We start from the raw sequence: 18953 nt of genomic DNA on the forward strand, positions 1-18953 counted from the left end.
TTTTTTCTTTCCCACTATTTAATAGGAAACTATTAATTGAAACAAATTCCAACACTTCTCTTGTTTAATTTAAAGGCACAGGTAATTTCTCCAAAATACATCCTAACACACACACACACACACACGCGCACACACACACACTCTTTAAATATCTGGCACCTAACACTATTCTTACCTTGTATCTTGTACCTATTGTGCAGTTCTTATTCGGTTGTATGTATGATGCCTGAATGCCTCTACTCTGGTTCTAGCCATCGAGACTGCGAGAGAACCCAGCTTAGTACTACAGACAGACCAGTGCTATCTGATCATAACTAAAACAAGGACTAATTAAGGACCTGACTTTTTATCAGACAATGATTTTTTAAAAAATTTTAAAAAGCAGTTCATTACTTTAAAGTGTGAAGCCCGCAGCTCAGAAGTGTCAGAGCCAAGATTTAAACCCAGGTCTCCACATTCAGATATCATATTATAAAAACCTAACCACAGAACGATCTGAAAGAAGGTCAACAATGAACTACAGTCAATAACCTAGCTTATAAATATGCATGAGTGAGTTGAATATTTACAGGTACAGACATTAAAAGCTTCAAGTAATTACTTCGTTATGAAGAGTAGAACATATAAAATACAATCCCCAAGGAAAATGTAAACTAATAACCTTTTTAACTTCACAACAAATACACTGTATTTTACAGCAAGTATGGAAGTTTAAGAATAATTAGTTATACTATAAATCTTTAAAGTTTTTTATTTTATGTACAGATATAAAATTTCAGTGTATGCAATTTATGAGAAGGATTTATAAATAATACCATACGCTTTTTAATGGGGAAGGGGGTAAAAGTACTTGGCTCCATTTTAATGTTCTTTGGCCTTGATCATCCCATACTTCAGACCAAGGTTTGCAGTATTATGGGTGGGAGGACACACAGGCTGGTGTCCCTGGACAGAGCCACATGCCTACAGCTCACAGAGGACTTGAGAAGAGCTGGGATTTCGTTCTGTAGTTTTCCTTCCCCAAGATAAGGACTGAATAATGTTTACCTCTCTACGTGCATTGGGTCATAAAACTCCTGAAGAGGAAGACCCCTGTCAAAGTTTGGGAACCTGAAAATGAATTTTGGGTCATTACATATTTGTTAAACAGGGTGGATATTCTAGAGTGACCGGAACAAGATACAACGGATAACTTAAATGAACCTAAGACAATGGCATCCTTTTAAATATCCACAGCACCAAAACAAAGCCCAGACACCTCTGCTCTCTGGATTCATGCTAAGAAAAGTCCTTTCGTATTACTGCCCTGTCCCCTTAACCCCTACCCCCAAAGAAGACTGTTACTATCCGGTCAGAAGTTGTGCAGGGTAGAAGACCCAGAAAGGAAAAGTGACCTGCCCATGACCACAAGTCAGCAAGGTCAAGAACACAGACTTGTTAACTACTCCAGAACTTGCCATTTTGGACTTTGTGATACTGCTCGTTTTGCTACAGCCTGTTACTGAGCATAGTAACTACAATGGCGTACTGCACTGAGTTCCTATTGTACCAGGGGCTGTCAGACCATAGTTGCTGGCCTCACGCGGCTCCCACCTGTTCTTTTAAATAAAGTTTTACTGGAACACAGCCAGGCCCATCATTTACATACTGTCTAGGGCAGCTTTCCTGCCACACTCACAAAGTTTAGTTGTCATGCCAGAGACTGTGTGGCCCACAAAGCCTAAAATACTGATTATCAGGCCCTTTACAGAAAAAGTTTGCCAACATTTTACTCATTATGTTTAAACCTAACAGCCACTCGTGACAGAGCTGATACCAAACTCATTTTACACAGGAATTTAAGAGACTTAAATACAGCTGGAAAGCATCAAAGTCAGAATTTGGAAACAGGTTTTTTTTGTATTTAGGAGCCTTGTCATTACTCCAGTAAGATATACTCTATGACAATTGTTCCTTCCTTGGTTTGTACAATGTAGACCGTACTATTCCAGCAGGGTGAAGGCTGTAGCTCACCCCTCTGCATCCCCCAAGGACCTAGAACAGGTATAAGGAACACATACTTACTTAACAAATTCATAAACAAATGGCCTATAAAATTTCTATTTAATTTCTCTCCTCCTAGATACATTCCCAACTCCTTATAAATAAAAATTTCTACTACTCAGTACAATTTTACATATGTGTAAAATGAATTCTTCTATTTTCTGTGAATTTAAATTCATGAGGGAAAAAGAAGGTAAACAATGCAGCAATATTGTTTTCCAAGAGTAATTTGTGTCAAACCACTTCCCTAAAGATGTGTTTCAAAATCTGATTTCAGTTGGATGAACCGCAGGCTGCCCTCCCATCGCTGCCCGACAGTGACCCCTGCTGGCCGAGCAAGGTGGGGCCTCCCTCAGACAGGCTCCCCTGGGAGGTCAGCAGCACCTCCCTCTTCAACATTCTGCTGCTGCTGTAATTTGTCTGCTTTTGGTTTCCTCATGTTTAGAAAAATTACTCTGAAATCCAGACAAACAAGGGAAACCTGGGGAAAAAGTCTTTTAAAGCATGCAACTACTGCAGTAATGGGTTTTTGTTTGGGGTTTTTATTAAACTATGTTTTCATCTTAACAATATAATGAGCCAGGGTTTAACGTTTGTTAACTTTAGGCAGTAAACCAAAAGGCAGTGGTATCTGCATTGTTCATTAACGACGTACACACTTCTTTAAGTCCCAAGACCTATCATGGTTTCTTATTATTGTGCGTGGAAGTTTCTCTTAAAAGAACTAATAATGTTTTCTGTAAACATCCAGTGACAAAAACATATTCCACAGGTTTCATTTTGAAAGCACTTCATTTAGAAAAATTCATTAAGTTTATTTTAAGGGTAAATGTGATACAGGTTTTCAATCCTGTGATCTAATGCCATCCTCTTACACGCATCATCCTAAGTACTTAACCTCCAGCGGTAACAGTGCTTCCAGTTGCACCTTGCCACACTGAATGGTTCTCCCAGCCTGGCAGTGGAGGGCACATGTTAACATTCCGAGCAGTCTGTTGACAAAAACAGTCTTCGGATCAAGGCATGAAACGCAAATAGCCAGCAGCATGATTTTTGACACAAAAGGTGAAAAAGAAAAAGTACTAATACCCCAAGAACACAGGGACAAAATTCCTGAGACTATATAGTTTTGCATGGCAAGAATACAGGGACATGTGCAGCTGGCTGGAGGGATTAGACTTTTCATGAACACCTACTATATCTACAGCTTGAGTTGCTAGTTTTAAACTACACGGAAACTTCTTTGAGATGTCAAATGTCCAAATTTTAATGGCTGCCTTAGATAAATTTATAGTCCCCTCTGCTTAATTCAAAATAAATGTTTCCCAACATCTCTAAATTTACTCCATTTGAAAATTAGAACAAGAATTCATCTGCTGAAGGATAAAATGGGCTTGGGGCTTCCCTGGTGGCGCAGTGGTTGAGCGTCCACCTGCCGATGCAGGGGACGCGGGTTCGTGCCCCGGTCCGGGAAGATCCCACATGCCGTGGAGCAGCTGGACCCGTGAGCCATGGCCGCTGAGCCTGTGCTCCGCAACGGGAGAGGCTACAACAGTGAGAGGCCTGCATACTGCAAAAAGAAAAAAAAAAAAAGGGCAGCCTACAGCCCACTGTTTTAAGGGTAGTAAAGAATAAAAAAATCAGGGGTCTTTGCTCCTTCATCACAGCATCTTCACGCTGACCTTTAATAAGCACTCTATCAACCAGGGAACATGCACATTCTGCTGGTGAATGACATTCAGAGTATCAAGCTGGTAGAGAGTAGAAAACAGGTTTAGGACATTCAAAAAAAGAAAAAGATTGAAGATAATACCAGGAAAAGAAATACTGTAGATAAGTAGAAATAAATCTACAGTAAACCTTTGATGAAAAACAAAACAAGGCAAATATTAAGGAAAAATTAAATATGAACATAGAACAAAAAGACTTGGACATTTCCCAGAAAACCAGAAGCTGACCAAGACATTACCGAATGGTAATGATTTTCCAAAAATAAATATGGGGGGGATACTCTGTAGTAACACTGGCCTTTGGAGAGCCTTTAACAGATTTTGTTGAATAAATGAAAGCTCAGAGATGATATTTCTTGATGATTATGTATGTGCTACAGAAAAGATCAAACGACCAAGCCCCCTAATTTCTCCTATAAACCTTAGAAACACTATCCTTAGGTTTCTGGTTGCTATTCTGCAAATCCTGGCATTTAGAATCAGGGCGTCCAAATAATATCCTTCTGGGGTTTTTTTCTTTAAAATGTTTACCCCATTTCCCAGATGTCTGAGATAATCAAGGTGTAAATATCTGGAGCAAGTTCTTGCATATCCTGTTAGCACTGGCTGTTTAGGTATATGTGACTTTCATACACATGTGCTGAATTGAACAGTCCTTCCTAAGGTGCTGTAGGACTCCACTTCTGACAGGACTGCCCCACTGTCAATGTGAAATATGAAGGTGGCTATCAAAACTTAAGAATTTTATTCAGTATCTAGAGAAGACTTATGTCACAGATTTTCATATTGATCAAGACGATGCGTCAGTGTACTGGTTTCCCGAGAGACACGTGGCTCCTGAACTTGGCTACTTATTTTTCTTTAATCACCATTATTTGGTGGCCATCTGCAATCTAGTTGCATAATTAAGTGAGAAACTTCAATTGTGTTTAGGAAAGCCTAGGTGACAAAGGAGATTCTGCTGATAAGAGCTTACTCAGTAATCTCATATTTGCATATTTCATATAGTAGATCAGTCACGTCCCTGGATAAATGCAGCCATGAGGTCAAAATGAAAGGCATCGGAAGAGCCACTGGAATCACTACCTTTTGGGACACAGGTAAGAAACTGCTGTGACACCTAACTGCTGGCCAAACCTTAGCATTTTCCTGAATTTTTATGTAGACACGCAGCAAATGGAATCCCAGTGTGGTTTCTAGCAGTGCACTGTGCAGTGGGCTTAACACCAGAGTTACATTAGATTAAGAGTATGAGAAATGATAGTACGACCCCAGGATGCCACAAAAGCACTTGAAAAACTGTTCATCATTAAAGGGAAAAGACAGCAAGTTATGTGTGGAAAGACCCTACATTACACGATGCAATTTCATCACTTATTTTCATTTGTTGGGCCAGGAAAATAGGGAATACACTATCAGGCAGCCATCTCGAGCTGGCGGCTGAAGTCTCAGAAGGAACCGCTGCCATGAGCCTGATCCCTGAGAAGGCGGAGGCTTCCAGGTGTGATCAGGGAGGCGGGAAACTCCTACGAGCAGGGAGGAAGCAGGGGGAGGGAGAACCCAGCATGTCAGATCACTTGGCACTGACCAGCTTCTGGACCCCAAGCTTCCTTCTATGAGCAGATGTACACCTCAAAGATTAAAACTATGATAGCTGAAAATATTTATTCTCCCTCCTATTTTTTTTAAAGTTAGTCACTTCTTCTACTACTACTATATGGCTAATAATTTGTATTTTTCCTTGGAAAATTAAATTGATAGTGAAATGAAACACTTCATAACACACGCCACTACTCCGTGCAACACCCTTATGGAGCTGATAAGGGCATGGTTTTAAAACATACACGGAAACACTAAGGTAGGAAAAAATCAAGTCCTTATCTTTTATGATAGTCTAGTCTATGGGCAAAGTTCTACACCTTGGTGCTGCTGAGTAGAAATTTCAGAGTAGAAATGAATTCCAGGAGAAATAATGCTCCCTAATTTAATAAATGAGGAGCAAGATTTCTAAATGAGTCATTATACATATATACATACAAAATTGGTGTCACAAGGGAAAAATCGTACCAGACTTTCCACCCAAACCTGTAAACTCCAGCTGGTAGAGAATGAGGGATGCTGAAACCTTGAGGTACTTTGTTTATAAAAACACCCTTTCAGAAAATAATTTTTTTTAAGTATTTATTTATTTATTTAGCTGCACCGGGTCTTAGTTGCAGCACATGGGATCTTTAGTTGTGGCATGCGAACTCTTAGCTGTGGCATGTGGGACCTAGTTCCCCGACCAGGGATCAAACCCGGGCCCCCTGCACTGGGAGCGCAGAGTCTTAGCCACTGGACCACCAGGGGAGTCCCCCCCAAAAGATTTTTGCTCTATGGCATTATTTATTATTGTTGCTGCTGAATGGGACTAACCACTTAAAGAAATCATGCTTCTTTTAGTCATTATTGTCTAAATTCCCACTACAAAATAAAACAGCAGCTGCAGAAAGAAAAAACAAACAAAAGCTCAGCAATGAAAATTCCTGGGGACACAAATTAAAAGCCTACTATTTGTTGTTTACTTGTTTAAAAAACATTTGAGAAAATAATCCAGATTAAAAGTCAGATGTATATGGGACTAAAGAGGTAGTGGCTTTAAATTCCTTTAGATGATACAAGAAAAAAAAAAAATCCCTCAGACTTTCTTAAAGGAAGGTGCTAAAACTCCCCTGCATAGTAGGCCCTGTCCCCCAGCGCCCTGCCCAACCCTCTCATCCTGCCCCATTTATACTCCTGATGCCCTGTTCCCCCCTCCCAACCTCTGGGCTTTGCTCAACAACTCCCTCGGTCCAGAATGCTTGCCCTCCTTTACCCCACCCCCTCATCAATACTTTTTCAAACAAAGCAATATATGGACAATTATATTTTGATATATTTCCCTCTTTTCGTTCTCCTGGGATACCCTTAGTCATCCTTCTGTTCCAGACGAGGCCGACACTGTCCTTCCCAGATCCCAGCCTTGAGGAGTGAACCCTGCCAAGTCTGAGCTCACTCCAAGGTCTCAACATCACAGCCACAGGCAAGGAGCTCCTGAGGGCAGTGACTGTGGGCACACTAGACAGCTGCTGCGGTGCTAAATAAATAATCAGTCACAAAGAGAATAAACTCTTCTTCTCTGGAACCACTGAAAAACGGAATGGATATTTATCAATCTGCACAGATCATTACTGAGGATGAAAAAATGGAATCGTCAGGATAACTTAAAATATCTTCTAGTCTTCTGATCTAATAACCAATAAATAAGAAATTAACAAATGAATGGCCATCATCCCTTTGAAAATTCCTGTATCGACCACGGACAAATCATGTAAACGCTATTCATAGGTAAAGGCATTAAATATTGTATTACAGCTACCGTTGAATTGTAGTGAAGGAATTTAATGGAAAACTAGTATATCATATTCTAAAAACAACAATATTGAATGATTTCCTGACAGATTATAGGTCATTTTTTTCCAGTCATCCATTCAATCTACAACTATTTACTACTATCTATGATTCGCTGCTAGCCACAATCCCAGCACGTGCTGGCGATACAGCAGTGACCACAGGGAGATCGCCGTCCTTATGTTCTATTTTCTAGTTGAAAGGAACAGATAATAAATACACACACTCATCTGTAAGTTGTAAGTGGCTGTAAGTGCTATACGGAAAGATAAAGCAGGTCGGGGGCAGGAGTCATGCTGGCAGTAAGAGGGCGAGGTGCTCTCTCCTCTAGGGAGCTTCAGGAAGGCGTCACTGGTGAGGTGACATCTGAGCACAAGAGCACTGAGAGGTGATGGGGTGTCCTGCAGCACCTGGTGGAGGGCATTCCAAAGGGAGGAAAAGAGAAAAGGCCCTGGACAGCGGCCAGCTGGGTGTGCTGGCCACCAAGCCAGGCGATCAGGGTGGTTGCAGCTGAGGGGCAGGGGAGGCGGGAGTGGAGCTGAGTTCCAGAGGCGTGGTGCTCGCAGGGGACACAGACCACGGCTCCGAACGAGACAGGAAACCGATGGAGGGTTTTAAGCAAGGCAGTGATGTAACTTGTAGAAACCACTTTGGCTGCTGTGTTGAAAGCAGGCTGTAAAGAGGCAGGGGCTGAACCACGGAGACCAGTGAGGGGCTGCTGCAAGCAACTTAGAAGACGTGATGATAGCTCTGACCAGGGCTGGGAGGAACAGGTGGTTCAAAGCGGTAGGTTGCCGAGTACATTTTGAAGGAAGAGCCAAAGGTTCTACTGGTGGATTGGAGCCAAAGGACACCAAGTACGACTTCAAGGTTTTTGGTCCAGCAGCTGGAAGGATGGGAGAAGGACTTCAGGGAAGCGTGCTTCCTAGAGTCACATAAGGGGGAAACCAGGAGTTTGGGGCACGTCACACTCTAGATGCCTATGAGACATCCAAGTGGAGATGGTGAGTAGAAAGATGGACATGCAAGTCTGGAGCGGATATGGGAATCATCAGCATATAGATGGTATTTAAAGTCGGAAGACTGCACGAGGCTACCTGGGGAGGGAGCACAGACAGAAGAGATGAGAGATTAGAGACCGCAGCTCTGGGCACTGCATTTAGAGGCTGGGGAGATGAGGAGGATCCAGGAAAGGAGAGTGAAAAAAGAATGCCTAGAATATTCTAGGCTGGCGTTGGACTAGAAAACAGGACACCCTGCGGACACGCAGCATCACACTGTGGGCTTCTGCGCTTTCCTCTCTAAAAACAGAGACATCTAAAGAATTGCTAAGCAAGATCCCATCTTTAACTTCCATCAGTTTAATCGAGTGAAACTTCTTCCCAAAGAATAACAAGATCCAAACTTAGGATAGCAATCAAGAAAATATAAGTAAAGACAGCAGACTCTCATCCATCAAGGTGGCCCCAAACTAAAATGCATGTAGCATCAGGTATGGTTAAGGATGTGCAGAAATAGAAATTATCCTAGACAACAATTTAAAATCATAAAGCAAAATTAATTTTCTAGGTATCTACATACAAGGTGGTACTGTTCATGCAAATCTGGAATACAAACTTAAACAAAACCACATGCTATGTGTGGATATACACATGTATGTTAAATGAATTGAAAGAAAACCCCCAAGTGCAATTAGTCTTTGCCTCTGGGAGGGGGTGTGACGGGCAGGGGTGAGTTAGGGCTACTGCACCTAATGTGTGATGCCTTACTTGGCTTGTTTTTTTCCCAAAAATACAAATTTATGAAAATACAATTTTCAAAAACACAATTTATGAAAAAGACTTGAAGCAAATGTGAGAAAATATTTGTAATCCCCAACTCTGGTGTGAATACATGAGTGCATGTAATAAAACTCTCTGTAAGCTTTCTGTATTTTTAAAAAACATCTCAAAATATTTTTAAAAGCACCAAAGACAATAATAAAGGGAAAACAAGACCATTTGTTTGAAACAATGTTTGCCACATTTATGCCTACATTCCAAGCCTATAATAAAGCAAAAGTGGAGGAATATATTTTGTTGGCATATTATAAAGGACTATGAGGTATGACATAGCACTTGGCAGAATCCACCTATGTGCTATAATTTACTATTCAATTAAAACCGTGAAAACACTTTTGAGTATACTACTGATAAGTACAGTAATTAAAAAAAAAAACACACAGAAAAAACAGGTAAAACTACCTAGAGTTTTATCAGAGGATCTCATCTGAATTGGGAATTAGGCTATCAAGTTTGAGTTATAGTCTAAGAACTGCTTCAAGTGTTTCTGGAATCAGGTGAGAAATAACAAAAATGAATGGATAGATACGTAAGTCCATCAGTCAGCTGGCCAATCTAAACGATGCATGATAATTAATGGAAACTACACTTAATTCTCCTATGTAAATTTGGGATATAAACACTACCTTCCCTTGACCGTTCAGAAGATTCTACATTTTACTTAATTTTTATAAGACTCATCTTCTTAAAGAAGTAAAATACCTAAGAGTATATATTATAATAATAATGCTTTTAACGTTTATACATTTTTCAGAAATTAGTATTTCATATTATAACCTCTACCTCGTGCCTTTTCTAAAAGTCTCTGGGTAACAAATATACTCACTGAAAGCGTTATTCATTTTTCCTAGCTTTTTAATTCTGAATTGCTCAGCGTAATAGCAATAAAGCAAATAAATAATAAAGAGGGATTTTTTTTTCACTTAAATAGTTACGGTAGCTAATTTACTGCATGACTACTAAGAGCAGAAAATAAATCAAACAGACTATTTACATTAGAAGTAAATTAATTAATTTTATTAAATGTGTGTCTTTATACAAAGACATCAACACAGAACTCAATTCCTAGCCGTTCAAAAATCAGTTTTTAATACATGTTCCTAGGACAAAAAAGTTACACATATGTTAATTTGATATATACTTTCAAATCCTGGTACTGCCATCCCCAATATGTATCAGAGCAACAAAGTGTCTATAAAGCACTAAAAACCTCCTTATTGTCCTAAGTTTGTTATGATTATATTTTCCTTCTACTAATAATACATCCACTTATTTCCCAAAATTCAAGTTAAAGGCAATACTCTCCTTGTGCTTAAAATATGAAATCCTATCAACTGTAGCACTTAAGATGTGAGTCACTTCTCTTGCATATTTAGAAACAAATTCAGGCTGATTCATTTAGTGTGTTACTGGTTGTCAGGTGGAATGAAAAGCATTTGCTTTTTTTTTACCTGTATTTTCAAAGATGTCCTCACCATTTTCTCTTTGGAACTTTTTTCTACATCAAACTAGTACATACTAACTAAAACATAGCAAGCAGGTAAATGTTTAATTTAGGGTGTTTTTCAAAAAAGAAATAGGACAACTTTTTTTTTTTAAACTTATCTCTTGTTGATAAATTCTTGGGTTAAAACAAAAAGTCTTACAAAAAAATAATTCTATTGTCTGACTAGTCAGAACAGATGAACAGCTTAATTTCCCCTCAAAATTGGTTAGAGATAAATACTTCTACTTGTTGAGTTAACATCGTTAAGAAAACAACCAGTTAACCTTTTTCAAAATAATAAACAATTTGGGGAAGCAAACAAATGTTTTATTCCCCAACTATTTCCAGAGCAGCTGCCATGAACAAGGCACTGCGCTGAGGGCTGCGGGCGCAGCGAATATTACTCAGGCATCAGTTCTACTCATGACACGCTTGAGAATCAGCAAAGAGGTAAGGGAGGAAGCATGTAAATAATAAAAAAAAGTTATGGCAGAAAGGGATTCATTACTCTCAGAGTGAACTCTAAAATATTACAGGTGTTGAGAAAAGGGGAAAATTGCTTCCCGCAAGTGGTGTGGGAAGGGAAAATCAGAGAAGGCTTCATGACGGCAGTGGATTTGAGCTGGATCTTGAAGGAAAATAAGATTTTGACCAATGCAGATGGGGAGCCACGTTTGTGTGGGGATTGAGGGTGAGGGCTTTATAGGCGGAGAGCCGGATCAGTGTCATGTAAGCAGGAAATTCAAGCATTAGGGCAGGTGAAAGAGAGAGATGAGGGGTAAAGGGGAAGAAGCAGGCAGGCATCAGATGATAAAGGATTCTGAGGAATTACTTGAGGTCAAGTAGCTCATATCCTATTTGGTAGGAAAATGGAAACCAATGGAAGACCTGCAGCAGAGGAACAGTATGATCAGACACATGCTTCAGGAAGATTAACTGAACATCAGTGGGGACAGATGCAAAGGAAGGAAGACAGAGGAAAGGTGAGAAAACGGATTAGGAGTCTATCACATAGTATAAATAAGAGGTGATGAAAGTAGGAACTGAGCAGTATCAGTGGGAATGGAAAGAAGAGTATGGATGCAAAGAAAAAAAGGAGTACATTGTAAATAGCATTTATGAAAAATATGGAATAAAGCCTTACCTGATTCTTCTGTATCTTGTTCATCTATTAAACCTACTGAGACGCCTAAATCCACACATTTCTTGCTATGTGTCTTGGACTTCATGTGTTTTGTCAGATTTCCTTAAGGGAAAAGAATGTTTACTAAGCTTACATAGTATTATTTTGCTATTGCATTTGTCAACACTGGCAAATTCCATTCCTATTTCAAGTGAAAGTACAGACTGTGGTTATACAATTCCAATGATTAAAACTTGCTCAAAAAATAATACTGGTATCTATATGCTGTAATAACCTTGTTATTAGGAATAATCTCTTTTTCAAATCTGCCTCCTCAACTTTGATAATGTCTACTTTTGCCTTATGGTTACTATTCTCTAGTCCTTATTTATTTCTTAAAACATTTTATATACACTTAAAGTCCCCTTCAGATTGCACTATGATCTGTGGTTTCTGAATTCTCCACCAGTTGTGTGCGCTGGTTTTCCCTCATAGTACTTTATTTCCTTGCACATTTTTTAGTTTTTATTGTAAACTTATCTTTAGCAAGATTGGTTTCCATGGAGTCTTAAGTACCCTGGGTTGTAGACACATCTCTATGGGTCAGCCTTCCAATTGCTTCTGCCTGGGACCTTAACAGTTTCATTACACTAATTCTGGATCAGTTTGTGGGGCTTTTTTTGGCATGGCACAGGTATAGGGTTTTGCTTTTTAGCAGGCAGCTTTTTCCCCACATGGTCCAAAGTCACTGGACAGGAGAGCCATGCTTATTTCAGAGGCCTCAGAAGCCATTCCAGGACAAGCATTGAACTCCAGACCTGTGGGCATATCTGGCTTGATGTCCCTATGGACTTTTTTTTTTTTTTTTTTTTTTTTAATATCTGTTCACCATGCTAGTTTGGAGTTTCCTTATTTTTGGTGGTTGGGAGTCTTCCTTTCTAAATTTCAAGCTTGGCTATCTATTTAAAACTACAGTTGGTTGTTGTACTATAAATAGTATTTCTGTGTGTTTGGAACAAGAGAAAGAATTTCCTACATTAATTTTACTTCACCATACTGACTGCAAGTCTCATAATAGTATCCCTAGAGGTGTGTTTTCTCTGGCAGCTGGTGTACACCTCTGTAAGTATCACCAGATTAACTGGGAACCATGGGGCATGCTGGCCCCAAGTGATCCTTAATGCAGGGGGAGAGCTCAAATTCTCTTGAGGATACCATGCAGCTTGAGTAGATAATGCCACACACACAAAATTGCCAATAAGGGAAAATCGTTTCTTTTGAAAATAAAATCTAAATGCTGAGTTTGGCGAGCAGGGCAAATCAGTGTTTCAGAATAAACCTCAGAAGAGCTAAAAATGTTTGAATCATTGGTCCAGATTTGAGTCTGCAGTAGCTGAAAGACCTGCAAAATTGCACTATTTATGGAGCCTCACCTTCACTAAAATTGCACTAAGCCCGTGGGACTGGTCACACCCGTTTAGGCCAATTCTTGCACTAGTTAGTATGCACAGCATCCCAGAGCTTAGTGCTTAAGGGGTTCAAGTGTAAGAGAGGGCACGGACCAGATAATGTCTAAGATCCAGCAAACCTTGACCTCTGTGATTCTAGAGATAACGCCCGGCTTAAATGACTTGGCCATGTCTGACATTTACCTTAAATACACTTTAAAAATAAAATATGAAGCAAATATGGCAAATTATTAACAATTATTAAAATGTGATGGGCATACTGGTGTTCATTACGCAAATATCTACTTTTCTGTATGCTTCAAATTTTTCACATTAGAAGCTATGAAAAATAGTTTTCCCATCTTATTGTGGCTGAAATTTCCACTTATTAGTCAAAACACTTTCTAGTATGATGACAATATTATAAACCAAATCACAAGGTCCACTAATAGTTCTTTCAAAATGCTTTTGTTCCCTAAATAGACAGCCATGGAGGTCATTTGCTCTCTGAGAAGTTAAGGTATAATTGTAACTAGGCAAATTTGGGAATATGAGTTTTTAATAAGCATATTTTCTCATAACTTGAGCTATTACTTATTATTAACCAACTTCTTAAATAATTTAAAATAAAACAATTTGCATTTCAATGTGCAAAATATGCACATTGAAACGCAAATATCCCCTAGCAAGGCTGTGCCTTAACTTAACAGATAAATTTTTCAACAGATTTAATAAACATTAATATAAATCCTCTGGAAAGCATGAGAGATTTTGTTTCTGGGCTCCTATAGCTACATATAAAGTCCAGCTTTCTGTGATATAAATGGAACTAAATCCTGCAGAGATGCAAGCTCACTGACTGAGCTGACTGACCTTTAAAGCAGAATAGTGAAAACAAATCAATTAAAATTATTTTGAAAATGCATTCATAAAATAAACCAAGAGGACAAATGATGAAGTACAGATTTACAAGCATTACCATCAGAAGCATCAATTTCTAGGAGGACAGATCATTCCTTTGATAGTACCATGCTATCTTTGCATACTCCTATTTATATAGCATGCCATTACATCACTATTACCTTCTGTTAATAACCGGACACATTCAAGAATGGGACAACAAAGTAAATCAGAGTAGGGCAAAATTTACAGCCTAATCTAAAAACAAGTCTTTCTTTTATTATTTAGCTACCTTTACAAGGTACTATGGAATCTGTTTGACATATATTCATAAAAGGTAGACTTCTACAAGGAAGCGACCATAAAAAAGAGAACTGCCATGCCGAGAATAGGGAAATACTGAATTTCTAATATTTTCTTCACCAGTCTGCTTAGCTAGGGTAGCTTTCTTCAAATAAATATTTATCACATAATTCCAATGAATTATCTGACAAAACAAAAAATCTAATGTAAATTCAGGTATCCAGCATATTTGAGAAATGAAAGACATGAAAACTGCTAACATATACTGCTCACTCTTCAAAGATCATTATGCCCTGTCCACCATTTAACAAACATTTATCTAATATTTTACATGATGCTGGCTTGAGTTATTTCATTAGGATTAATACTTGATGATTCATAATATTTTTCTTTGCCAAGAAATCTCTGTAGTTTCATTTGTTTTCCATATCAAAGTTTTCCTTCCTTTCTTTGCCCTTACTTTATAAAATATCCTGATTCCTTTGCCTCCTTCTTTTGAGAAACACCCACTTCACATTATACCTGGATCCTCTTTTATTTGGTAACATCATTCTGTAACTGGTAATGTTTCATTTGTAATATTGGCCTATCACTGGTCTCCTGGTCTCACACTGGAAATTATTCAACAGACGGACGTTTCTTAATCATAGGATCAAAACCAGTGTAAAAGCAGTAAGTTGGGTTAAAAGATCAAAGCACTTAATCCTATCAAAGCCTTCACACAAGATCAGGAAAATCATCCTGAAATGCACCCTCCATTTCCAGAAGAAGGTTCTATACCACAACCTAAGAATGACAGAATTCGGGTTCCTTCTGACTTATGATTTCTTGAAACTTTAGAAATATTCAAGGCTATCTGCAGAACAGCTTTGTTTTTTCCCCCATCATTCTTGTTTCAGGTTTTACTGGCATTTAAGGAGAGCTAATTTGAAGCTATTTAGTTGCTACATACTCCTTAAATGCCAATAAATACTGGCCAAAATATAGAATAAATTTTGCTAAAGAGTTGATCAATCTTTAAAACAAAAACTGCAAAGACAACCAATATAATCAGAAAAAAAAGCAAATGTTAACTGAAAAGGGATAAAAATAATGTAGCTCTATAAAAAATTGATTAAATATTTTTCACAGATTTTGTCCTTTCAGACAAATAATTTTATGATTATATTGCTTTGTATTTGTGAGATTCTTACTTTCTAAAGGGTGGTATATGAAATTAAAGTCTCAAGCAAGAAATTTTTGTATAATGATTCATAAACAAGGAACCTAATGGAGAAAGCAAACGTTTTATAATAGTGTATTTATTCATTATATGTCACAGGAAATTTGTAGAGAGTAAAATTACCTTAACTACAATAAAGGCTTACAATTTAAATAAAAACATATAAAGAATACAGAAATGGTACTAAATATAATTTTAATTACTAGTTCTGAGTTCCACAAACATTAAATAGTACAAAATTCAGAAATTTTTTGAAGCTGATATTCAACAGTACTTCAGTAAAAAAGCTTCATGGGAAAGAAAAAGAAATGGCTATGCATGAGTAAAATTAGATAATAAATAATTACATTACATGAATGTAATCAGTATAACTTTACTGTAGTTATTATTTTAATTTTTTCTTTAATCTTTTAGCACTGAAATGCATCTACAATGTGATCATGAAAATTTCTTTATTCTTCTTTAGCTCCAAAGTAAGTATTTTTGAAAATGTGTTAGTCATCATGTTATACAACTCTAATTTGGGAAGTAAAAGAAAAAAGGGCAGTTGCTCCTTTTCAAATGTCATATTTATTACGTATATTCTAAAAGTGTGTAATTAAAAACTTTTTCTCAAGAGGTCTAGAAATATATAAAGAGGTAAGACTATGATGTTGACAAGATGTAATTTATATTATTCTATTTAAGCTACTGCATCCTTGGTCAAGGAATATGTAAAGTTGGGTCTTAGCTCTACTAACTCAATGCATATAATAAAGGACCATGAAGCGATGTCATCTCATACCTTTAGTCTTAAAGGAGAAGTTACAGTAAGTGCAGTGGTAGGGGCGGACATCTGTATGGGTTCGTATGTGTTTCTTTAACATACTAGGTTTCTTACAACGGATTCCGCATTCTTCACAAATGTACTTTCCTCTTCCCCTGCCTCGGACATATACATACTCTTCATTTGATTTATATCTAATTTAAAGAAAAGGAAAATGAATAGGGCAATTGGATACTATGTCTGAGAAAATACTGATGATTGAAATTCAACCTAAAAAATAAAACAAGGCACAGTTTTTACACTCAATAAATATAAATGTTATGCACATGTAAGTAACAGAATATTCCAGCTTTTCACATCAACACAATATTCTAATAGCTAGTTCTAATCAAACAACTTTATTCAATACCAGGTTTAATTTAAAAATAGCTCCTCTAAGTGACTGCTTTAAAAGTTTTCTTTATTGTTAAATTCAATCACAGCTATAAGTACTGAAATATTTCTGAGCTTCATTTTAACTACAGTTGGCTTTTACAATTTTTCTCACAACCGAATTCACAGAAGACATCAAACAGGCAATGATTCATCTCTTTTAGAGCAGATTTTTTCAGTTCACTCCTTATTATGAATCAACGTGAAACCCAGGGTTCACTCTGAAAACTTAGTGCTTAGCTGCCTCCTAGAACCTACAATGTTTTCTAAATAGTTGTCATTTCCTTGATCAAAATGGCATTATTTAACATCATACCTAACATGTATTTTGCCATGAAGATTCTGTTAATAAGCTGAGAAACCTTGCAACGTTTATATAAAATCGGCACTGGTAAGTCTTCATTCACATGAAAGCAAATGTACATTTAAAAAGTAAGTTTAAATGTACATTTAAGAAGGAAAATTTGTACTTGCCCTCCATCAAATATTTTAATTCTTCTTGGTTCACTTTTGATTAAGGAATTTTCTTTATCTTGCTCACTGTTAATTTCAGAGGCATCTTTATTGCTGAATTCAACTACTGTGGACTTTTGATTACCTAATGCTCTCTGAAAGGGAAAAAAAAAAAAGAGAGAGACACTAATTTAATAAAACTGAAAACACAAACATGCTAGTGTTTCACTTGGAAATTAAAACATGGCAGAGTACAGTGCGTACGGTTAGCTTAATGGAAGGCATTTCAAGGACATAACAGCTTTAAAGGTCATTGCTTTATCTCCTCCTTTGTCTGTCTGAATCACAGCAAACTGACACATCTTATGCTACTTTAAACTCCCACCACGTTCCACTGACACCCCCAAATAAAGACTCTACAACCCTCCACCCTGGTATTCCATGAGTTTAATTTTAGGAACTTTTTAAAATAAACTAAATATTCTTTCTTATAGCTAACCAACCACTCAGACTACAGTTTAAGTATACTTGTTAAAGAGTTTATTATTTAAAGATGGAAAAGAGCTAGTTACCCCCTTACGGTATAATGTCTCATACTCCTGAAAAACATGACTAACTCCCCTTCAACATCAGTGTAGTGTAAAGTTAGAGCCGAAGCTCCATTTCCCAATATTTTATTCTCCCCTTCTCCCATCATTTTAAACCATAATTAGGTTTACTCTCTATATCCACTCAAAAGTTCCTGAATACTGATAACTGTGACTTACAGGTCAGGTCAAAAGTTAGGTCTTGGCCTGATAATACTAACATCTCTAGAAAAAAGTAGTGAACATCAGAATAATAAACAGTGTGTGCTTTTCCTATGGAAACTCTGTAGTGATGCGACCTTACGATTTTATACAACCGCACTATTTACCACCTCTTTTCTCACTCCCCAGCCTCCTCTGCTCTCACATATCCTTGTGAGGCAGCCAGCACTGGTGGATCACATCCCAATGAGGAAGGACACGTGTAGGGTTAAGTCACTTGTCCAACGTCAAGTGCTAACAGCAAGGGCTCAAACTCCAGTCCTCTGGCCAAGCCCAACACAAGGTACAACTTTTCTGATCAAGGTCCTCTTTGTTAGAAACTTCCTTTAAAAATTACACCACCAAGTAGACAGCTATCATATTGCGATGACCTAATAACAGTAAGCGACAAGAGAGTGTGTGCATCATGGACCCAGGGGCCTATGTGGCCTCGGGAAGAATCCCCTGGGAAGGCCCTGTCCTTACAAAGCCAGGCGTAAAGAACAGCTGCTGGCCTGAGTGTCTCAAAAAGGTGGTGTGAAGAGGTAATGACACTGACCCTGACATGTACAGGTGCAACTGTCTCCTCTTTTTCTGGCAAACACATCAGGTTTGGAATACACACATACCTTTCCTTGACATTATACCTCTAACAGTAATCCTATTTCTTACCTTCTTCTCGGTACCAAATTCCCACTTATCCTTTGCTCACTTTCTTGCTATCAAATCTGACTTCTATTCACCAACAAGCTAAATGCCAAAATCTCTACTATTTCCTTAGTTTATATGCTTGACCGCTCTATACACTGTATGTTGCTGACACCTTGCTTCTCTTAGAAATGCTTTCACTTTAGCATCGACCTGTTCTCTTCCATTTTGAATGATAAATACATGCACATTTGGGTTGTGAGTTAACAGTCAACCCAGCACCGAGTCCTCCACGGCCACTTGCCCATAGAACTCATGTCTCCGGGACCTCAGCCCCTTCA

At 38.0% G+C, this 18953-nt stretch overlaps 1 protein-coding gene across 1 annotated transcript in view; it reads right to left on the reverse strand.

Moving 5' to 3' along the window:
* HIVEP1 (HIVEP zinc finger 1) overlaps positions 1-18953 on the reverse strand; it is a gene marked incomplete at both ends in the record, with an annotated part of 134921 nt that overhangs the window by 10264 nt on the left and 105704 nt on the right. Inside the window, 3 exons of the mRNA XM_079712756.1 lie at positions 11674-11775; positions 16310-16485; positions 17198-17331. Of these exons, the coding sequence (XP_079568882.1) occupies positions 11674-11775; positions 16310-16485; positions 17198-17331 (412 nt within the window). The remainder of the gene's footprint in view (positions 1-11673; positions 11776-16309; positions 16486-17197; positions 17332-18953) is intronic.

This window comes from Hyperoodon ampullatus (assembly GCF_949752795.1).
Source record: "Hyperoodon ampullatus genome assembly, chromosome: 10".
Classification (NCBI taxonomy): Eukaryota; Metazoa; Chordata; class Mammalia; order Artiodactyla; family Ziphiidae; genus Hyperoodon; species Hyperoodon ampullatus.